This window comes from Pezoporus wallicus, unplaced genomic scaffold (assembly GCF_028554395.1).
Source record: "Pezoporus wallicus isolate ANWC-B61680 ecotype Strahan unplaced genomic scaffold, APGP_CSIRO_Pwel_v1 scaffold_2146, whole genome shotgun sequence".
NCBI lineage: Eukaryota > Metazoa > Chordata > Aves > Psittaciformes > Psittacidae > Pezoporus > Pezoporus wallicus.
Window position 1 is genome coordinate 2,688,616 of NW_026639769.1, and position 23,958 is coordinate 2,712,573.

The following is a 23,958-nucleotide window of genomic DNA, read 5'->3' on the forward strand; positions in this document are numbered from 1 at the left end:
TGAAATTAATAGTATTCTGCAATTAAGCCTGTTTTACTAAGGAAGCAAAGCTCATGCAGATATACTGCCTACATAAATTCCATGGAAATCTGTAGATATTTAATAGTCTGAGGAATAAAAATACCCACAGTTGGCCAATTTTCAGAGCAGATTCAGGCGGCAGGTAGAAATCACTAGAAGGTGATCAATAGGATACAAATTCATCTGGTTGTTTTCCATAAGGACTCTGATTTCAGTCAAGGACTGAGCTGCCTCATTAAACTGACTGTGCAGTGTAAGTCAAAGCAGCTGTCAGACTGGAAATCGAAACTGAACAGTTCCAGAATTTGGGATATGATTCCTTTTTCCCCAAACAGGCACTTTCATAGAAAGCAAGTTTCTTGTCAGTTAGACTGAAAGCTTCCTTCCGTATTCATTTATCAGTGTGCAGCAATTGACAAAAGCTGTAGACAGACAGAACTTAAATCTTTGTTTACAGTTTGATCAATAGCTTGTTTTATTGTTTATATGAAGCTAAATAGTCCAGATTTTAAAGCAGTGGAAAAAGAAAAACCTCATTTCAGAATTTCCTTGTTCTTTTTTCCTAAACTTATGCATCTTAAGCCCACACCTTAAAAGACGATATTGCTCTAACAGTTACTGATAGATGAGTTTTCTTGTGATCCGTGTTTTACGCTTGTGGTATGTGTCCAACCACATGCCCCTCAGCACTGGAAGGAATAAAGACAACAAAACACAAGTGAATCCAACAATACTTTATTACCCACTCATTGCAGATGAAGTTAAGACGCTTCAGTTACCAGTCAATATGAGTTTAAACATTAGTTGACAACTGCAGAAGTGTACAATGAGTACAAAATCATTAAGGATAATATAACAAAAAGTTCCAATGTATTAATTTTTAAAACATCAGTTCTACACTATTATACAGCAACCATTATATGATACTCTACTAACTCAGGGCTTGCATTTGAAAGGTTTTTGTTTGTTTGTTTGTTTTGCTTTGTTTTTTTAAGTAGTTCTCCAAGAGGTTGAGATACTGGGGGTTACAGCTGCATTCTTTCCTGAAATACTACTAACACAAAACCTTGCCTTGTACAGACAAAGCTGGTTTATATTTCATGAACACTTGCTTTTATCAGGGAATGCAGTAACAAGAAAAAATCTTACATAAAAAATTAAACTCCAATATGCAAATTTTATATATATTATATTACAGATTTCATATAAATCAAGTATAGGCCAAATTTTGGCATTGTTTTTAAGTGCATTAATACAAAATCCTCCTCAGACTTTGCTCTTACTTTTCAGTTTACTGGCTCATGAACTGATCATTCTCAGTTACAATACCTCAGACATCTAGAACTGATCATTCTCAGTTACAATAATTTAGACATCTAGAACAGCCTTAAGATCTAATTTCCATTTCAGGAATATCACGCCTGTCTTTCTTTACGCTTCCTAACAGCAATTAAGTTGTGGGAAGACTGTAGTGACTAATTTAGTCAAAGTTTAGTGACTAATAAAAATTTCCAACTTGACAGGACTTTTTACTTACTTGTCAATAACTTGAAGATAATAGTCTCCTTTGTACTCCTCCATTCCTCTTTGATTCTCCAGGAACTGTTATTATTATATGCTGCAAACACATATTGCTTTGAAAGGACTCTTACCAACATACATATTATTTCTGGTGCAGAACAGAGTGCAGAGAAATGTTTCTAATGCATAGTTATATTTGCTTAAACTTCAACATGTGGTATTCGCTTTTTAGAGAACACCTACAGAGCTGTATCTTCTCTGCCATACAGTATCACATTCTGTTTCAATTAAGCTTTGTTTGCCTTTGTTTCATGAGTGACCCAACTAATCTATCAATTTGACAAATACAGTATTTACAGTAAACTTTAAAATAGGCTTATGTATTTTTGCTGAAACAAAAAGGCCACTTAAGCTTTTCCACTAGAATAAAGTTCTGGCATGAAGTCATTCAATAATACTTCCTCCTACAAAAAAAAGGTCAAAATTTCCTCAAAGACATTTGTAGAATATAGAAATTAATTGTATAACCTAGAAACAGCCTATATTAGATCAAAAAAACACCCAAGAATCAATTACAGTAAATTGAGTCACAGTACCGCAAGAAATCAATTCTCTCATTCTTTTACATACTGACATTATTCTGGGATCTCGGCATTCAGTGCAATCATGGTACAGAGTACTGCAAACATACAGCCAAATCCATCGACAGAAACAGCTTCCAAGTTAAGCCCTTTAAAAGTCTTGTAAAAACAGGGCTAAGTGTGAGTTTAAAAACAGCAATCTCAGACCTCAAAAGCAAGACTATTACATTTACACCTTAGAAAGCAAGTCACTTCACACACACTGATGCCTGCACGTTAGTGCATAGACATGACCTTCAGAACAGGAATTTAACAGCAATGCCTCTTCATATTATTGAGTTATTAAGTATCTGATGTATTTACTGTGTGAGAAAAGAAAAATCTCAATTTTGTATTGAGAAAGTAAATACTGAAATAGAAACAACTTTTAGCACAACAGATGTATTTACTTACAGCATGCAAGGTTTGTTTTTGTGTATTGGAGCAGCTAACAGCCACTAACAGCCCTTAAGTTTTTACAAGTTCAAAATTACAATCTTCACATAAGTAGCAATTGCTTACAAAAAGTTCAGGACAATCCCTGGGAAATAAGCAAGAAATGGAGTAATAAAAACTGAAAGCAGTATTAGCAAGATAGTAGTAAAGGAAAGCATAATAGCTTTTAAAATCCAGACAATTTAACACTGTTCTGGTAATAAAAAAATAAAAAAGCCACATAACCACATTTAGAGATGCCATTTTAAAAGAAATGCATCTTTCTGATTTTTTGTCTGGGTTTTTTTTGTTTATTTACTATTCTCTCCCACAGGAGACAATGTGTACATAAGCTTAAAAAACAAATCTCTAAGTAAGTAAACAAAATACAACACCCTTTGGTTCACCAATTTAACTTAAAATAGCTTATCCACCTCCTCTGCCCCCCAGTTTGCAAGGTAAGTGGTAAGGCAAATGTGATAAAATACTGAACAGCTTCATAGGTGAGCTTCATAGGAGAAAGATGCTTCAACCCCAGTGCATGATATGGGAAGCAGAAGTAATAGTTTTTTTTATAAACATGATTTTTTTCCCCGAAATAATAGCTTCTCAGAGTTGCCCAAGATGCAATGCATATGTTAGTTCTGACTGAGGGCCAGGTCAAGAAAAATCCTATTCCTGTGTTTAACACAGCCTGAGAATAATTCGAGTCTCTTCAGCCTCTTGGAAAACAGAATTTCATGCCAAATTGCACTCTACATGATTGTTTGTTTCAGGTGTTATTTCATATAGTAATCGAAGACAAATTTAACTCGTGGCTTTTTGTAATAAATGTGCATTTGTATCTGCTTCTATACGGTAGCAGTATTTATCTCCTTGGGACGATACAACCTGGAACTAGCAGTGACATGAATGTTTTTGCACCACTTCATGAAAGGTTTAATGTGTACTGTCCTTCTGAAGAGTCATTTAACTACCTTTTAAAGTTATGTTAAATTTATTTATAAATAATTTGGTACCAGCTGATGCTTATACAAGAACCAGTTTTCATGTTCAACTCTAGGAATTGCTTTGTGTAAAGGAAGTGCTCCAGTTATACCTGCTGTTTCATTATGCCCAATTTGAAGGATCTTAGATTCTTATTAGACATAAATATATTAAAATACAAGTATTTCATATTTAAAGTGGATTTTTACATTTTTGCATTTTTTATTCTTTATAACCGTATTCATATTGCATGATATTTTGTGCTCAACTACCCTCATGACTGTAACTCCTTATAAAACATGAAAATAGAATAGTAATATTTTTTTCATGTAAACTTCAGTAGAGTTGTTGCAGTCTTAGAAACAGGGTTGTGAAGGTGCATTGTGAAGTTGCTGTATAAACACTGATATACATTTTCTGTGGACTAGACTATGTGGTACATGGAACATGACATTTTGAAGTTACCCAATGTAATGTATAAAAATATAAAATATACCTTTATGAGTAACAGTAGTATATGGTACAGTGCAATTTTACTTCGCCCATTGAAAGCCCTACCTGCATATGTTTTTTTTCTCCCATTCTAGTTCTTCCACAGTGGATTTTATTTTCCATTCATAGAAGAGAGCAAGCACGGCTAGGAAAGACAGCTTTAAGAATACCCTTATGCTGTAAATCTGAAGTTCCTAGAATTCAAAAATGTACCGTAAAAGATCAGTCTTGCTTACTTGTCTCTTCTGTGCTACAATTTATACATTTTTTCGCTATAAAATGTAAAGCTAGGATATTCAAGAAGAATATGCCTTAAACTTCAGAGAAAGTTATCCTATTGTTTTCACCAGTCCTCAAACTAGTTTAATCTGATTTGAACTACATCGCTTGCTCAGGGCTTTAAGTGTAAGGCATTTTGTGTGCATTCCCCCCAGCTGTTTATTTAATGACTGTCTTAGTGTGCAAAGCCAAACAAGTGGAAATCCCTCCCTCAAAACCTTGGAAACCAATTTACCTTTTACTGCACATTCAGCATTAAACTGCAAAAGAGGGACAGAGAGAAAAATCAAATCCAGAAACACGCACTGAAATAAGCTAACCATTTTCTACTAAGGAAGGTCTTCTCAACTGTAGAAGTTGTTTAATACACTATCAGTTCTGAATACATCAGTTTGAGTACATTCATAGTGGTACATTCTTAGTGAACTGAAGAAATGCATCAGAAAAGTTAGTTTTTTACATCACCTAGTGCTGGCGTACCATAACTTTGCTGCTCTGAAGAAAGAGATTAACTTTTTTAATTTACATATTAACAGTTTGGAGTTACGAGCTCCAATACGAAAAATCTTTCCAATTCCAAATATTATTTACAAAAAAATTTAAGCTTTGTATTGTATTCTGTCACTAGACTTTTCAACCAAATTATGATTTTCCTGGGGGGAAAAAAAGTTCAATACAAAACTAAGTCATTCACATCTGGCCAGACAATGAGTCTGTTCCTGACATGGGAAGAACAGATTAAGCAACACGTGAACATAGACAAAATGAAATACAAGAGGCACATGAAATTCCAGTTGAAGGGTCATATTCTACTCATCACTGGGAAAAGGATCATGAAAAGCTGAAAAGTGCATAATAATTCAGTAATACTTAGATATGCACAAACTGTTTATACATTGACCATATTGTCTTGGCTGCTCACAATCTACCTATCAGAATGATTAAAAATTTAATTTGATCATTATATTGTCTTATAGCTATTTAAATGAAGTAAAAGTGATTTTTACCTTTAAATATGTTAATGAATAAAAATATGTGTAATTTTTTGAGAATAAGGATTATATTTCCTAAGAAAGTATCTAAAACCAATGTTTTTTCTAAATTAGTTTGGAATAATAAGTGAAGCCCATTTCTTTGCAGAATGGCATGTTTTTATTGTTTATATGTTTAGATAATTAATTTTGAATATATGTCCACTATATAAACAATCTCCAGAAAAATATATCCTCTTCCAGTAACTTACAATACACATTAAAAATACTTACAAAAGGGATTATTGTCCATTTACAACATTTTGAGCTTAAGAACATGATTCTTGCGTTATTTCATTTATGCATTTACAACATCTTGAGCTTAAGGATGTGATTCTTACGTTATTTCATTTATGCAATTTTGATTAGGCTAAACTGAATACTTTCCAGTTAACTTGAACCATGCCAGCAACATGATGGACAATCTAACATTTAAAAATATCTGCCTAATTATGTAGTATTTTAAATAAAATTTGGCATTTTTACATCACAGTAATATGGCATTTCTTAATTTAGTAACAGAAAGGCACAGTTATTAAACCATAAAATACAGTACCTGGATCATGTACACTTTAGTGGTATCTACCAATACAGTCCAGATATTTTACTCTGTAGAGCGGGGTAAAGAAAAAGGCTTCTGTTTACTTCTTTAGAAAAATTCAAACTCATTACAAGTTTGGTCCATTAGAAATGCCTATTAGCTGAAACATCTTGAAGCAAGGCTTCAGGAAAGAATAGAGGAAAACAAATTTAGCAGTCTATGGTCCAACAATTTGAGTAAGTTATTATGAAATGGCAAACAGGTCATGAATGAAGCTTTCTGATCAGCTGACATACCTGTTAAAATGTCAATGTACACAGGTACAGACATTCCAGATACATTAATTGCATCACACACACAGACTTTGTTACAGCAATAAGTCTAGACACAGCATTTATAGAGTTCAGCACTTCTTGTGGATTGATATTTGACTTTTGGCCCCATACCATACCCAAAGATGTGCAAAGTTCTTTAAATGCTTTGCCTTCTATGTATTGCTGTTAAAGTGAAGACCCTGCCAAAGTGAAGCTCACTAGCCTTGCCTTAGCAGACTGTGCACCTCTTTGAAAAACAACTAGCTCTGTTCTATTGAAAGTGATAAAACTGCATCAAGAAAGACCAATGAAGTGGAAGAGGCAAGGAACAATGAACATGAGGGAGAACCCAACCGTTCCATATGTAATATAACGATAGGGAAGCTCAACTTCCATGCGTTGTCTTGCTTTCCGTACATCATCATGTGGTATGCAAAATATTTTACATGCCAGTGGAATAGTGGCTTTTTTCATTGCTACTTTTGTTAACAGCAGAACTATTACTCCGATTAACAATCGCAATATGGCTTTTCCAAACACAGTCACAGTGAGAGAGGAAAGTGATAAAGGTAAAGTCTTGGGAGGAGGATCTAGATTGAGACCCATCATGTAGTTAATGTGAGAGCCGCAGGCTACTCCAGCACCACAGCCCAGTATCTGAGCTGTGTCGCCTCGAGATGTGCTCCAGGTGTCTAGAGTGAAAGAGAAGATGCCCAGGGCTAAATGGAGACTGATGATAATTAAAGGTGCATATTTGTAAGTTAAGTTGAAGTTATCAATCAGGTCCACAACTGGATGGAAGACAACCAAGATAAGAATAGCATACAGAAAGCCAGCAATAACATCCTGTTGAAGAGAGACAAAAATATGGTTTCAGTGTAATAACTATTTCAAAAAATAATTTAAGTTACTTTAGCAAGAAGAGAAATCTCATTGATCTGTTAAAAGCAACTTGTGAATTCCCATCTTCTTCCATTTACTGTCCACAATTACATTTTTTTTTTATGTTAAGGGTAAGGAATTGCATTTGACCACCTATTAATAGGACACCTGCATCATAATCAGATCATGAATGGAACTATGATCAAATGATCCATTATCAGAGTTGTAGATCTACAGATTTTCTAGCAAAGCCTGCAGTGAGAAGACAACAGGTACTTGTTTTAAACTAAAAGAGGGTACATCTAGACTAGATGCAAGGTAGAAATTTTTCACAATGAGGGTGGTAAAACACTGGAACCAGTTTCCTAGTGAGGTGACAGATGTCCCATCCCTGGAAACATGCAAGGTCAGGTTGGACAGGGCTATGAACAACCTCATCTAGGTTGCTCAACAACATGTTGAAGATGTTCCTGTTCATTGCAGGGATGTAGAATCAGATAGCCTTTAAAGGTCCCTGCCATTCCAGACCATTCTGTGATTCTTCTATGACTGTATTTGCTGGCTACAGTGGTCCTTATCCAGGCACCCAGCACAGCACTAGCTAGTCCAGTTAGGTCAGTTCTGCCAGCTGAGTCTGCTGTAACAGCTCAACACTGGATCTGAGTGCCAAGAGTGCCAAGACACAGGCACACTGGCAGCAACAGCTGGTAAGGCAGTGAAGGACCACTGCAGCTAGTCATTACAGTGGCTTAGACTTTCCACTCCAGCTTCAGAATTAACACTGCAAGAATAGAGAATTGTTTGCCACTATTAAAGGAGAGGAAGAAGTAACTTCTGTGGCTTCATACTTGATTTTCAGTTTTATTATTGCTTTTAAAATGTCTTTTCTTAATTAAAAGGTTCCTCAAATTCTTTTTTAATTTAACACTAAATTTCAGTTACTGCTGATTGATCACTCAGTTCCACAGAATTATCTGCAGCTTTTGTCACCTTTACTTTTTAAGGAGGAATTTTTTGAGAGCTTTTGGAAATCCAAGCTGTAGAAACAAGATCACCTTAATTCACATTTAACAACTTTTCCACATGAGCCAGGGGTAGGACATGCATCAGCAGTATTTGTATTGCTCCATCTTCAATGAATCACTCACTTCCACTAATAGAATGCTTGATAAAAGCTCTAACAGAATTGACTGAGAGGAAAATCAGACTTTCTCATTTCAAAAGCAATCACAACACCTTTCTCCCATATTTACCACCTTGAACCCTTCCTCCTTCCTCCTCCAACTTAAGCACCATGGTTGATTTTATTACAGGTAACACATGGTTAATTGTATTCATTCAAACATTACGGAGGAATCAGATATGAAACTGCTGAATAACCTACTCTACATGATGAATCACTATTTGTTGCATGACTTATAGACTATCTATCAGCTGACACTGTAATCTAAAATATCAGTTCATCCCACCGTCCCCCACATGTTCTGACTTGTGAAGCCTCCTAATCACTAATGCAAATATGTCAGTCAGTTTTTCCAAGCTGCCTTATTTTCATATGCTCCTTCTACACTGTGTTCATCAACCAGCTACTCACTACCAGGCTTGCTGTTTTCTGTTAACTTTTCTCCTTCTACCAAGTGATCCTCAAAAACCACTTTAACCATTCCTATTAATCGTCTTAAATTCTGATTACCATTTTATAGTGATCTTATTTTCCCATTCTTACATTGCTTGTATTTGAGTTTCAGTTTTATTCTTTTTAATCCTTTTTAATAAGCAACTCCCTTTTTCAAAGATGACAACTTTGTTATTTTGTTTTAGAAGTTTGTTAAGGGAAACTCTAGCATTTGGCATGGCATTCTGAAATGCACATGCTTTGAGTAGGTGATGTGGAACCCGAGTGGACATTTACAGCCACTCTCTCATCCCGCAAAATTATTTCTACTCTGCAGAGGAAACCTTAAGTCTATGATTTAGTGGGTGTCAATTTCAAAACTTAGCTGAAACATCAGCTAAGTTTCAACTGTGGATTGAGTTTATGAAAGAAAAGTATAAATTAACAGAAGTTTGACATCTAGTTTTAGCTATTGTACTCATGTACTGCTGGAGAAGTGCAAGTATTCTGTTCCTGTATGGTAGGCCATCCTGTAAAATGATCTACATACAATTACTGCACTGTAAAAGCTTAAGTGTGATGGAAGTTTATGAAATTAGAACAACATTAAAATAGAAGTTTAGTAGGATTATTTTCTTACCAAAATTGAATGCATTCCCATGTAAATTCGACTACAGCAAACCAACAAACACCAGCAGAATGCAAGGATGAGTCCAAACATAAGGGGATACTGGTAGGGAAAAAAGGTGGAGAGACTGTATTAGAGTTTTGAAAAAAATAATCTAAAAGAAATCACTCTAAGAATTCTGTAATAATTAATTATGTAATTAATTCCTATTAATGCAACTTATGCTTACCCTTTTCCTTGCCCTAGCCTACCCAAGCCTATTAGACCACCTCAAGGAAATCCACTTTTCATAACAGCAAAACATTATTAATGTTTTTCAACTTTTTCCTTGTCCTCTTCCTTTGCATTCAAGATATGAAGTTCAGCGCTTTGATCATATCTTCTCAGACAAAGCAGTAAGAAGTTAACAGATTTCAGTAGCAATTAGTCTTGCCTTCTTAACAGATCCTAAATTGGCAATATGGGCAGAGACAAGCCTTGTGTTATAAACTGCAGAAAAGTTTCACACTGTAGATTAACAATTATCCAGGCATAATCTAGTAGCTTCACCCTTCTTCTGAAAAGGAAGAACTCGTAACAATTTACAAATAAAGTCAATTCCTTTCTGTAGTCCCTGACTCAATATCTGAGCATCCATGTGAAACTCCTGGAATAGTAATCATTTTTGCTCTCCACAAACCCATATAAGTTTCCTATTGCAATCCATATTTATTGAACATAATCAAGGAATTATTTCAAATTATTTCCATCTTCTGATAGATTTTTAAATTAATAAGTACTGTTTACCAGGAACAAACAAAACACTTCATTTTAATCAGCATGTATCAGCATGTGCAGAAACCTAGCATTTTAACTTCCTTAGGTTTTGGATAAAAGCATTCCAATTCACATCTTGCAACACATTATGAAATACTTTCCCTAACTACCACATTGCAAAACATTGTACAAGACAGGATATGGCTTCCTCCTTTCAGTATTAATTATTCTATAAAAGAAGCAGTCACAAGACAAAATAGCATGCTTCCAACACTGCTTCACTTCCTACATGATAAGCATTTTCAATACAAACAGGCAGTGTAGATGTACTCAAATCCTGGAACACAAACTAAGAACTGCAGGCAGTTCTCTTGCCTTCTGCCTTGCTCCTTTCATGGGTAACCTGAAGGGTAGAACATCTAACAAATAAGAGAAAGTATCTTTAATCTTATTAGAGAAAGGTGTATATCCTCTCTGAAGGCCACTTGACAGACTGATAAGCTTCTCAATCAGTTTTTCAGTCAAAGGTTTGGGAGAAGATTATAAGTCTTCCACATTATTCCAACATTCTTTGAATTCTTAGCTCCAGGAGCACATTAGCATGACAAACCTAAAGAATTTCTTAAACTAATGGAAAATTGGGAAGCTTATGCTTCACATACAAAACAAATTTCACATTAAAATCAATTCTAAATGCCCAGCTCACAGTTGTGTTACATCTAGTTTAAACTCTAATTCCTGTATCAACATGTGTCTTTTTTTATAAGACATTCACCTACAAATTGTAACCTAAACAAAATTGCGTATTTAATGATTCATTTCTAACTGAAATGAAGAAGGAACAAATTCAGTTTCCTGCCTTTCAGAATTATGCTAATAACGGGCAATACACCACTAACTAGGTCACACTCAAGACATGACTGCAGAGTCATCAGATGCCAGCATTGTTACAGTAGCCACAAAAGCAGTCCTTGTTCCCTGTGCTGCCCCACCAGAATACATTACGCCGTTATGCCTCTTCCATCACTTCCATTGATCTCAGGGTACAAGTAGTGCTGCCTGCACCTGGAAGACACTTCAGCCACACAACCTCCTGCTCCACTCCCCCCTCACCCCTGAGGACGACCGAAGCAGAAATGCTGCATGTATATAGAGGGGTAAGTATATCCTATACTCTCTGAAGTAGAGAGGAGCTTCTAGCACATCCTTACCTGCTCCACAACATGAAAGCCTGGGAAGACAGACTTCTTGTTTCCCAGAGAGAAACTAGCAAGGGAAGATTAGTAACTCCAGAAGCAATGCAGACCTCTTGACTAGAAAAATTAATACCATCACAATTACTTGGTGGTAGAATGAACTTACATGTGTTCATATGGAAGTTTCAAACATTTTTGCGCATCACTTGATACCACCATATGCCCATTCTTGTTTCCTGGCACACATCTTTAGTCCTTTCAGGCCCTAATCAAGAATAAGATTTTTCTTTAATAAAGATTTTTCCTGTGTTTCTGAAACACCTGACAGAAACAGAAGCTGGAGCTTTAGCAAGAAGACCTATGAAGTGTCAGGCTCAGCAGGCTGTAGCAGCTAATGATACCATGGTTGGGGAGAAGTTACAGCAGCTAAAAAAGCAAGACTCTAAAAAGTATGAAGAAAAAAGTGTATGTGAGAAGTCTTATTTTAAGAGTCCTGGGCAGGTCATTGTGAACAGCAGGGAGAGTCAGATAAATTCTGAAAAGTAAAAGAAATGCTTGCTCTCAGTCAGGAGCTCTCAAGGGAGGAGTGTTTGAGGAAGAAGGGAATTGTCAGAAGCTCCAACTTTCAAGAAAAGTTCAAAAAGAGTATTTGACTCTCTCATATCTCACTCTAATTCTGTTTTTAATAATATCGAAAATACCCATTAAAATACCTGAAACCACTGGCTAGTTTAGTTCTTCTGTAGCAAAGCACCTGTATCTAAGAGCTCAAACACTTCCTTATTGAATCATAAATAAAATCCAATTATACATTTCACCCCAATTCATATCATCTTAAAGTGAAAGATATTTTAACTTAAACCCAGACAAAATATTCGTACTGAAATAGCTTTAGCATGATTTGTGCACAAATGTATCTGCAGTATTAGGGACATGCTGATTTATGGTATTTTTAATGCATGGTAATAATAATCATAGAAGTCCTAAACCCAGTTTATTTCCACCAAGAGTTTACTCACTACAGTGTGCTGAGCTGGGTTGTCCACAATGAAAAAGCAGAAGAACCAAACAATTATTCTAATTTCCTCTGGAATACTCCACAATACAACAGTTAAGTGTATTTTTGTGCTTAGTTCCCACACAAACCATTCTCTTCTATGCTCTCCCACTATATAACCAGCACTCTTTGACAACTGTCAGTTTATGTCTGAAGCTTACTTACCGACCAGTAAAATAACTATCAGTTTAAAGACATCTTTTCATATGAAGTATGGAAATAAAATTTCACCTAAAGAAGGTTTTAACCTTCATCTGTCCTGGTTTCTCCCCATGTTACATCCATACTTCCCTGCATTACTGATCAGAATTTCTTCCCACAACCCCAGCACCCCACTGCAGAGCATCATAAAGCTGTACATACACTTTGGGCCTTCACAGTTCACTGGCCTCCTTAGATACCACTAGAAATCAAGCAGAACCATCCACTACTTAAATACAAATAAAGCTCACAAATACCCTGCCTCCTCCTCGGACTGCTTTTTCACTCATACCATTTAAAAGCAGCCATTGGTTTCAAGAATTCCTAGGACACCAAACTGGCAGCACCTGCTTAAAAATATACCCTCAGGTGATAAGGCAACCACATGTTTTATCCTCACACATACAGATAAGTGTACAAGGTGACTAAAGGAGAATATTAACACTCCCACACATCTTTTAGCTTAGCAAGAAAACAGCTCAGCAGCATGCCAACCTGACATCACCTTGATGCCATAAATTTACTTTCAAATCACTGCCTGAAAATAAAGCAATGTCAAGGTACTAGCAAACATTTTCTACATGTTGTTTCATCTATAAATGATTAACTGCATGTATTTTGCATATATACATTGGGTATACCATGGTTGTATATCTGTAACCTCCCACTGCCCAGGCATAAGAAATCCGCTTAAATATCAAATACCTTCTATTAGTACAGTGCCTTAAACAACCCTTTTTAGACATAAAGGTCTCAAACCCTGTCTCCATGCCCTCAAGAGCATCGCATGTATATCCTCAAAAATTCATTATACTTACTATCTCCATAGCTATCATGCCACCCCAAAAATTTTTAGTATGGGGAATATTTATTGAACTGCATACTGCTTTCTTTTTTGCCAAATTAAGGAAAAATCCCAACTTGTGATCTGAAAATACTAATCTTATGCAAAAATAAAGATACTTGCATAGTACACTTAATGTGAACTTCAGAATCACATGTTGGCTCAAAACCAATATTTACCTGTCACTAATTCTCCTTGAGAAAAGTACCCACATTCCATATTAAATCAAATCACTGATATCTGGCTAGCACAAGCATTTTTCTGAAGGCCAGAATACAACTTTGATAATATGCATAAGCATGTAGTACAACTACAAGATTAGAATATGAAGTAAAAGCAGGTGGAATTGCAGCAAGGCAGAGATCAGGAACAGACACAAATTCAACACAGATATTAAAAAGATACTTTCGCCAGTATTTTGGCTTTAAAGTGTTTGAGGGCATCATACCCATTAAGAAGTGTCCAAGTGTTGACATGTGTGACTAAGGGACAGATCACCAAGCATCTTAATAAAAAAACAAAACAAAAACAAAAAAAATCCCCCCAAAACCCAACAAAATGGTTTATTGATTTCTTAAATTCACATATAAAGTTAAAGAAAAAGCTAGAAATAAAGCTGATTGAATCAACTACTCATCTGCTCTCAGACCTCAGTTTTGTTCCCAGATCCAGAATCTTGTTAATCAAAGAAACTGCATTAAATTGGTCCTATTTGGAAGTGAAACTATTTCCAATAAGCCTTTCAGAATTGTATGCTCTATATTTTCAATAGAAAATTCCCATTTTATTTGATTACATCCTCCAAAACATGCTTGCAAGCTTCTGACTGGATCTCATCAAAAATGTTTCCCTTAGCTGCCTATCCTCCTCCCTCCCAGTCTTCTTCTGACTTTTTGCCAAGAGTCTTAATAACATAACCATTGTTTGAAAATGCTCATAAGGAAGCAATCTGTCCTAAAAGCTTTGACCTAGGTCAGAAAATTCCTTCTTTCATAATGGAACATTCTGAAAATAAACTCTAGATACCCATTTCTTTACTTTTTTAAAGCACATTCTACACTGGGGAAGTTTCCAGCATCCACAAAGGGATCCAAACTATTTCCTAATATTTTCCGTATTCTACAATATTACTCAATGATCTTTTAAAATCATATGATAACTCAGAAGTCTACCTTCAGTTTGAGACAATTATTTTGTGCCAGAGTTCACTGAACGAATCTAAGCATCATACTTTGAAGAAGATATTTGGGCTATGTATTTGCATTAGTCATACAAAAAGCAGAGCATATAAATGATTGTGTGGACAGAGCAGAAAAGAAAGGAGAAGAGGATAATTAAAGAGGAAAGACCACTTATCTTTTTAGGAAAGATACAGACAAATCCCTGTTTTTTCAAAGGAGGCCAAGTGATAAATAACACTGATTAACCTGCATTTATCAATTATTTCCTTCTTTCTTGACTGACAAACATCAAAAAGCATAAAAGTTTGAGAATGCTACATGCCATTGCAAGAAACTCTTCTTTAAATTCCAAGACAAAGCTTTGAACACCAGCCCTGCTGGGAGTTAAAAGGTTTACTTTTCTGCTATACATCTTCTGAAAAGAAATCAAGGAGTGACAATAGGAATTGGAGCCTGTTACTTCTCTTATATCCTTAAAAATAAAAAAATCCCTCCCTGAACACACCCAGCAAGAATCACCTCCAGCTTGCTCTGCTTATGCCACCAACACCTAAAAATTATTTTCCTGCAAACTGAAGTCTGCTCAGGTTTAATCAGCACATCCTATTTGAAAGTGTGAGGAATGCTTTGTGTGTGTGTACAATCCACTAAGAAGGAAGAACTTGCATGAGAAAGATTACTTTTGAATCCTCTCCTCTTCAAAAACTGCATTTAAGTTTACAGCATTTTTTTACATATCCCCCCCCCCCCCGGATCATTTACATTAATTAAAGATCTGCTTATGAAAATCTGAAAAATATATTTAATGCCCGTCAACAGAGTTTACTAGGGCAGGATGCTGCATACTTCTGGCAAAGATCCCCATGAGATTTGTATGAACTGGCTATGCTCTTTTTAAACATTTAGGAGCACCCACATCAAACAGGCCACACAACTTTTCCCAGCTTCCTTTACAAATGAACTACAGACATTAATACGGCCCGCGAAATAAGACCTTATAACTCAAATGTACAAGACAAGGCAAGTGCTGACCCTCCAGATTGCCATCTTTCTGTCTCAGGAGCTCTTCAGTGCATAGGCAATTCTAGGATATCAGCAAAGCTTTTCATGTCAGAAGAGTTTTTGTTTGCTTATTTTAAGAAACACATCTAAGAAAACCAATTAGACAAGCACGTATCTCTTTGCCTGAGTTTCTTCACCACATTTTAGTATTTAAACCAAAATCCATTTGGGCTTCTCTGAGGTGAAGCATCTCTTCCCCAAAAGAATCTGTACTTGCTCTTACACACAGAATTTGTACAGAAGGGATGGCTTCCTATGTGTAGCTTCCAATTTTATCATCACATCAGCCTTAAACGATTATGCAAGCCTTTCAGCAAGGAGAGACACTTAAAGCTAGGATTTGCCCACTTCCACTAAAATTCTCACTATAGCACTGTCATTATACTATTCATCCAACCCCAACAACCAATTTTTCCTCATTCCCAGTGGGGATCTGAAATAAGCCTTTTGAATGGAAGAGCAGGAGGACAATCCTATAGGTAATAATTCATAATAGTCAATCTCAGAATCACAGAACTATGCAAATCCCTCTGGAATCCCAAAACAGATCCTCTCAAACCCACCTCCTCTGATTAGATTCATCAGCTTTGATTGACAGAAGTAATGATGCAGATGAAAGATTTCTGGAAAGGTGCTGGATGCAGTACAATGTGACAGTCTTACACAGTCAGAATTAAGGATAGAGTCAACAAATCACTAAGTAAATAAAAACTGAAAAATAATTTTAGGTGTGTCAGTCATAGAATCATAGAACAGTAAGGGTTGGAAAGGACCTTAAGGTCACCTAATTCCAACCCCTCTGCCATGGGCAGGGACACCTTCCACTAAACCATGCCACCCAAGGCTCTGTCCAACCTGGCCTTGAACACTGCCAGGGATGGAGCATTCACAAACTTCCTTGGGCAACTCATCCCAGTGCCTCACCACCCTTACAGTAATGAACTTCTTCCTTATATCCAATCTAAACTTCCCCTGTTTAAGTTTGAACCCGTTACCCTTGTCTTGTCACTACAGTCCCTAATGAAGAGTCCCTCCCCAGCATCCCTATAGGCCCCCTTCAGATACTGGAAGGCTGCTTTGAGGTCTCCACGCAGCCTTCTCTTCTCCAGGCTGAACAGCTCCAGCTTTCTCAGCCTGTCTTCATACGGGAGGTGCTCCAGTCCCCTGATCATCCTCGTGGCCCTCCTCTGGACTTGTTCCAACAGTTCCATGTCCTTTTTATGTTGAAGACACCAGAACTGTACACAATACTCCAAGTGAGATCTCATGAGAGCAGAGTAGAGGGGCAGGATCACCTCCTTCAACCTGCTGGTCACGCTCCTTTTGATGCAGCCCAGGATACGGTTGGCTTTCTGGGCTGCAAGCGCACGCTGAAGCCGGCTCGTGTTCATTTTCTCATCCACCAACACCCCCAAGTCCTTCTCCACAGGGCTGCTCTGAATCTCTTCTCTGCCCAACCTGTAGCTGTGCCTGAGATTGCTCCGACCCAGGTGTAGGACCTTGCACTTGTCATGGTTAAACCTCATGAGGTTGGCATCTGCCCACCTCACAAGCGTGTCAAGGTCCCTCTGGATGGCATTCCTTCCCTCCAGGGTATCAACCGAACCACACAGCTTGGTGTCATCGGCAAACTTGCTGAGGGCGCACTCAATCCCACTGTCTGTGTCAGTGACGAAGATGTTGAATAAGACCGGTCCCAACACCGATTCCTGAGGGACACCACTTGTTACTGGTCTCCAGCCGGACATTGAGCCATTGACCACAACTCTTTGTGTGCAGCCATCCAGCCAGTTCTTTATCCACTGAGTGGTCCATCTATCAAACTGATGTCTCTCCAATTTAGAGACAAAGTCAGCCATTAGCCATTTGGAGACAGTCAAGCCATTACAGAACAGATGCACTTGACTGCAGAAGTCACTGATGATAGGATTTGCAGACAAGCACACAGGGAGGACAATGCTGTCATATTTAAACTTCTTCAGAAGAGAAGTCCATTCAAACAGTGTTAATATAGAGAGCAGCTACTGCTCAGTTAGAGTTCTGGGTTCCTGATGAATATCAACTTAAAATTTGCTAACAGTGAGAATCGGCAGTTTCTGACTCAGCTTATTAATGCAGAGCTCAGGAGGGAGTGTTAAACCATCACTTCGTAACCTGAACAACTATTGCTAGAGCCAGGCTGCATCCTGGAGGTACTCTGGAAGAAAAGCATATTTTCTGTGTCTCTTTTTTTATTGTTGTTGTTTTTTCCCCTCCTCAAAATAAAACAGTAGGGTTATGACACATTCGGGTACCATCAACTCAAGCAACACTTCTAGTAAAATATGTAGTTCTATCTATTTGAAATCAGCTATTCAAAGGAATCAAATACAATATAAAAAGACACTTTTTTCCAGTAATCTCAGCCTGAGGCTTTTGGAAATTTTGTAGGTAATAAGCAACTGACACTATCTCTTCCTCCCCATTGAGAACATGATATAAGCCAGCCTGGCTCAAACTGTCAGTATTTCAAGGAAAGCAGGTTTTCCCCAGTGTGATGAAGTTATATTTCTTCCCCACATTGCATTGAGATCTACAACCTCACTGTCTTTTAAGAGTTTGCCCTTCTTTTTTAGGGTATAAAAGCTTCAATGACAGAAAGAAAAATATTAACATCTATAACACTCCTAAATTCTCATGAGCCTTTGTCATGCATGTTAAATTTCAAGATTACTGAAGTGTCTTCGAAACAAGTGGTTTTCCTGCTGAGCTTTAACAATAATAAATACAGATTATGCAAGCAGAATCAAAAGTTTTAAGCAAGCTCTTATAATACAATGAAAACCTGAAAATTTATATTCCAGAATGGACAGAACAGTCCATTGAAGATTCTCTTAACACATGTCTATCTGGAAGTCATTTGCATTGCATATTCCCTGTGTCCAAAGTATCTAATTGTAAATTGCCACAACCTTCTTTAAAATATCTTAATACTGAAAGTACTTTACTTGAACAATGACATTTATAAGCAAGTATTTTAGTTTTTCTCTGTATAGTCAAAACCTTTTTGAATACTACATGAAAGGAAAACAGTTGTAATAGGATTACTGTTAGGCATTGAAAACTTGGAAAGCACAAACTCAGTTCAACAGGTTAAAAGTAAACCTAGTGGAGTCAAAAAGTGTTGGTTTTAAATAGATAATTTGGGCCATACATAGAAAAGTAAGAACAGATATGCTCTGTTCTATTGTTCAAAGGAAAGACTCATAGATTGACAGAAACACCGTAGTACACAGGAAGTCATAGCTCAATGAAAGCAAACTCCAAATAAGCAATACAGGAAGGTGATTTCCTTCACACTGGAGTTAACCTCTTTTAGAACAAGAGTGACTTTATTTGGTTTAGTGTAAATTTCGAAGTGACAAACTCAATTAAAGTTACCTGTATTCCAGAATAAAAGTCTCTGCACAAAACTTATAGCTGTATCTGGTCAAAATCATGCTCAGTCTTGCTCCGCCATGACTTTTCTGAACAAGCAGTCCTAAAATGTGGACCCATCATGATCATGATCAGTGTAATGCTTGCTTTTATGGAATATATAGAAAGACTGAACCCAAACATTTGCTGACAAGTTTAAATCTAATCATCTGTATGTACTAATATGTCTAATTTAATAAAAAAAAACAGTTATTAAAAGCTTCTTTATCATTAATAGTTTCCCAAGAAGTTCTGAGGTCAGTCAGTAACCCCACCTATTTCCAGAAAAGTAAGACGAGAAGTTGTCATATAGATTCTGCTCCCTTTCAGTGCAAGTAAAATATGAAGAACAGAAGCAGCATTAGATGAAAGCTTAACTCTCTTTAGGGGTAAAACAAAAGATACTCAACATGCCATAGGTTAACTTTTGATGAATATTTGGAAATAAATTTAAAATACTAAGCCTGTTTTTTTCTTAAATTAATATTTTGAAAAAGCAGAAGTCGGTTTCAGAGAGCTATGTTATTCATAGCCATTTCATAAGAAGAAGGAATTAAAATTAAGACTCAAACATTTTGCTTCCTCATTTCTTAAGCATGGTTCTAAATAAATAACAACAAGACTCAATGTTGATGATTTCTTAATATGCATTCATTATAAATATGTTTAGTCAATTAGCACAGTATTTCACAGACCACAGTTGCAGGGCTGGCAAGCTGAAGATCTAACATGGCTCACTGGCAAAAATACCATTTCACACATTGTCAGTTTGCTGGTACTGGAAGAGCAATCAAACCAAGTTCTTCTCTGCACACATGACAACAGTCCATGTAAAGCCAATCGACTGATACTACTTAATGAAGTTTCGCACATGCAGAGAAACAGAAATCCAGTTCATTCTTCCAACTGGCATCAGCCCTACGTCTCTAACAAGTAATAAGCAAGCATTCCCATTTTAGTCATTTAAAAAAACAAAACAGATACCCAACAACCTGAAGAGCAAGTATCTCACTGTCAGAACTGCAAATACGTATTTCAAGCACCCACAAAACATGGCATTATATCTGATGCCTGTTCAACTCTAGCAAAGTGATACTTCATATTTTCCTAGCAAAGAATATAAACCCCTAATAGGTTTCTTTGGGGAACGCTGTATCACCCTGCAGTACTAACTTTGATTAAAGAGAAGCAAAATACAATCTGTAACTTTCAACTACCTTCTTCCTTTCAGGTACCCATTCCGTAGCTGAGATAAAACCACCAAGTGTCACACTGTAACAGCACAGAACTGCTAATTGTTAACAGTAACTGGAAAGACAAGAGTTCAGCCCCAGAAGAAAGTTCAAAGAGAGTTCTCTCTACCAAGATGACAAACATCTGACTTAAAATAGGCAGGTGTTATAGTAAGAGTCTGTAAACATTAACAACTTAACAGTAGCCTTATTACATAACTTCTTAAACATCACACACAGCACCCTCAAAACCCTACACTGAATATTTGTTGCCTGGGAAAGCCTTCCCCCTCATTGGGGCAGTGATTTAGAGAGCAGAGTATATGTTGTGCTTTCTTTAGAGTTCTTACTGTTGCCCATACTGCAAACAACAAGTGCTGAAGCAAATGCCTCAGATGCTCAACGGTCTTACTTCATCTATTAACCCAAAGTGCAACAGGCAGATCTTAAAATTCTGCTGAATTAAGGTGCTGAAAGGATCAGAGGTTATCCGTTCCTGCTATTTATTAGTACATTATTAGTAGTAAAAACACCTGAAGATATATGGACTCCTCAGAACACAAATAGTCATTTCCACTTCATGGGTAATGAGACTAAAAGCATTTTAAAGTCTAAAGCTACAGTCTAACTATATAAAGTGATGTAAAAGTAAAGAAGAATCAGCAAAAAAGCCTGTCTCTTCACCAAGTTTTCAGTCAGCAAACCCAAACGCCTTTAGAAACATAAGATGCTTATAGAACTTTGTACAAAGCACTTACCCTACAAGAAGTTTAAAAAAAAAAGAAAACTCACAAGAACAAAATGCAGATTGTTAACGCAGACGTTTAATGAACACTGAGCTAATCGTTCGGAAAGTCAGCAGAACTTCGACTCCGAAGACAGAATTATTAGAATAGGTCTTGTTACCTGAGCAATCGCGTGGATCACAGAAATAGCAAAAAAAAAAGGGGGGGGGGGGGGGGGGGGAACAAAGAAAAAAAGGCACAAATTTCACACTTTCCCAACCTCATTCAGCCACCTCCCCTCCAAAAAGAAAACAGGTCTGCCACATTGCCACATCCCCATACGCCGGGGCTGGGAAACACTGGTTGAAGGGCAAGAAGGTGCGCGTTACCTGCCAGCGGCCGTAGCTGAGCAGCAGGAGCGCCAGGGGGATGGCGGTGCCCGACATCGCGTGAGTGGAGGGCATGCTGTACTCCGAGTTGTAGAACACTTCCAGCTTCACCACAGGCGGGGAGGCAGGCCGCGGCCAGCGGATGACATCCTTGGTGCACTGCCCCAGGTACATCACCCATACCCAGATGATGATAAGCCTCCGGCCCAGCCAGGCGTCCAAGTTCCAAATGCAGAAGGGGAAGAAGAGGATGTAGAAAAGCTCGTTGCCGAGCTCCGTGCCCAGGCTGAAGAGATAGTAGAGGAAGCGACTACGGGTGGAGAACTCCTGGCTGCCGTCCTCCTCCGTGAGGGAGTTGCGCCGCGGCCTCCTCCACCGCTGCGGGGGACCCGCCCCAGCGGGCACAGTCCCGTTCCCGGCGGGATGCTCCTGCCCTCCCGCCCGCCCCGCGGCCGGCGGGCTGCCGTTAGCCACCGGCCCCCGGGCTCCGGCTCGCTGCTCCGCATCGGCCCAGCCCGTAGGCCCCTCCACCCCGCAGAGCCGTTGGAAGGCGGCCACTTTCTGTGGGTCTTGCAGGTGGGCGGCCAGCCGGGACAGGCGCCGGCAGAGAGCCATGACTGGAGGACGAGGCCGCCCGCGAGGGGCGGGCCGAAGGCGGCTAGGTTCTGCCCGGGCAAGCGGACGGGAAGCTGAGGGGGCTTCGCTTGCGGGGCTGCGGAAAGGACGGGGTATCCCGTGCGTGCGGCGGGGAAGAGAACGGTTCCCTCAGGAGAAACCCGCTCGAGGGCGAGGCGTCGCGGAGCGCGGCCACCGCCCGGCCCGAGCCGCCACCACCGCCCTCGCCTCAGCCCGGCTCCCCGCGCCGCTCTGGTGCCGGCTGGCTCGATCACTCTCTGTCGATCTCCCTCGCGCGCGCGCGACGGCCCGACACCGCCCCTCGCCGACACCACCCCGCCGCGCATGCGTACAGCAGCCGCTCGCGGGTACGGGGACCCCCGCAGGAAACCTCATCGCAGTGCGGATTGGCTGCTGCTCTCTCCCGATCCCGCCCCTCTGCTGAGGGGGATCCAGTCAGAGCTCGGCTTTGCGCGAGGCAGCGGGCGGCGTGCCTCGGCCTCGAGCGTGAAGAGCCGAAGCGGGTGCGGTGGTGGTGGTGGTTGTTCTCCGCTGGCTGTTAGTCTGGCTTGCGGTGCTCAGCGAGCCGGTTGCCCTTCCTTCGCGTTTACGGTGAGCCACTGCTGCCCTCGCCTCAGCCACCGTCTGGCTGCCTCTGCCCTCCTCTTCCTCCTTCTCCCACTGCCCGCGTCGACCCAGAAGGAGGAATCTGGTGGTATAAACATGAGCGGGAGAGCTGGTTTCAGACAGAGACTGTGAGTGGTCTTGACCCTGGCAGACAGGCCGTTTAGCTGTGGGGGTGGTGAGTTACCCACAGGGATGCAGAGCTGACAGGCACTTCGGGGGGGTCTGCAGGGTATTACGAGAGGAGGTTCCACGCCTCCCTGGCTGGGCGTGCATGGCTTAAAGTTCAGCAGGACCAGAACATTTGCAGTCAGGTACTTTGGAAGTCCACCGTTGCTGGGGTTTCCATCCTAGAAATGCCATGAGAAATGAAAGCTTCAGTCACCAGCGCTCTCTGATGCTGCTGTTTTAAAAAGAGTGAGCTATATGACCCAAATGACTGGTTAGCTTAATAGCTATCCTAACCAAAATAGAACATCTGATATAGAACTTAAATAATTAAAAGTTGAAATTAAAGAATATAACATAAGTCTACACAGTATTTTCGTAAAAACAGATGTTAACACTGTTCTGAAGAGGTACTTGACTCAGACTTAGTGCTTCATGATACTGTTACTAGCATTGGGTGCATGCAGTGCCAGTCAACCATGTAAATGGAATTTGCTGCCAGATCTCAAGAAGAGGAAGAGCTTAGTTGAAAGAAACGGTGTCTGAAGACGTTCCAGGAGTAGGTTCTATGTTGTACTATATTTTAGCAATGATCTGGAAGCAGGTCTGAACCTGCTGCTGCAAGAATTGAACTGCAGGATTAATGGAGTCATAAATAATGGTGAAGGTGGGCCAATGATCAGAATGGTCGGTACAAGCAGCCCATTCAAATGTCACTATTTTAATCCGGCAAACTATAAAGTTGTCTCTTCAGAAACTGTGGAGGCTGTAACTGGAGAATAAAAGACTGTAGCCTGGGAAGGTAATGACTTTGAGAAGGATTTAGGGGTCAGAATAAGCAAGCAATCAGATAAGGGCTGTCTTGTATGCGGCTATGGCAGAAAAGGATTAATCAATATATAAACAAAGGAATAAAAAAAATCTTTATTTTACCTCTCATGTTTGGCCTCAAAAATGTCATCCACGGGATAGTGCATACAGTTCCAGTTTTCAGATTTTAAGAAGCATGCTGGAAAATAAGAAAGACTGAAGCAAAATGTTCTGATGGTTAGAGAAAATGCATTACACTGGGAGGTTTTAAGCGCT

At 38.9% G+C, this 23,958-nt stretch overlaps 1 protein-coding gene and 2 long non-coding RNA genes across 3 annotated transcripts in view; 1 reads left to right on the forward strand and 2 right to left on the reverse strand.

Moving 5' to 3' along the window:
• Positions 1-740: 740 nt before the first annotated feature.
• On the reverse strand, positions 741-2,213 carry LOC130602832 (uncharacterized). Its single transcript, XR_008972989.1, has 2 exons — positions 1,358-2,213; positions 741-1,319 (listed from the first exon to the last, which is right to left on the reverse strand). It is a non-coding gene; the product is annotated as an uncharacterized LOC130602832 (long non-coding RNA).
• Positions 2,214-5,690: 3,477 nt separating this feature from the next.
• Positions 5,691-22,327, reverse strand: SGPP1 (sphingosine-1-phosphate phosphatase 1). The gene is made up of 3 exons (XM_057416061.1): positions 21,466-22,327; positions 9,379-9,468; positions 5,691-7,087 (listed from the first exon to the last, which is right to left on the reverse strand). Exons 1-3 carry the CDS (start codon positions 22,078-22,080, stop codon positions 6,536-6,538), a joined length of 1,257 nt encoding a protein of 418 aa, XP_057272044.1. The 5' UTR covers positions 22,081-22,327; the 3' UTR covers positions 5,691-6,535.
• The window catches only part of LOC130602833 (uncharacterized), a 28,085-nt gene continuing 25,803 nt past the window's right edge, over positions 21,677-23,958 (forward strand). The window contains exon 1 of the long non-coding RNA XR_008972990.1: positions 21,677-21,811. This is a non-coding gene — a long non-coding RNA (uncharacterized LOC130602833). The remainder of the gene's footprint in view (positions 21,812-23,958) is intronic.

Coding starts and splice junctions, on each gene's coding strand:
- SGPP1 (XM_057416061.1), bottom strand. CDS start 22,080: ATGGCTCTCTGCCGGCGCCTGTCCCGGCTGGCCGCCCACCTGCAAGAC. Junction 9,469..21,465: donor TCAGCTACGGCCGCTGGCAG/GTAACGCGCACC, acceptor TTTCCCTACCAG/TATCCCCTTATGTTTGGACT. Junction 7,088..9,378: donor TGGGAATGCATTCAATTTTG/GTAAGAAAATAA, acceptor TCTCTTCAACAG/GATGTTATTGCTGGCTTTCT.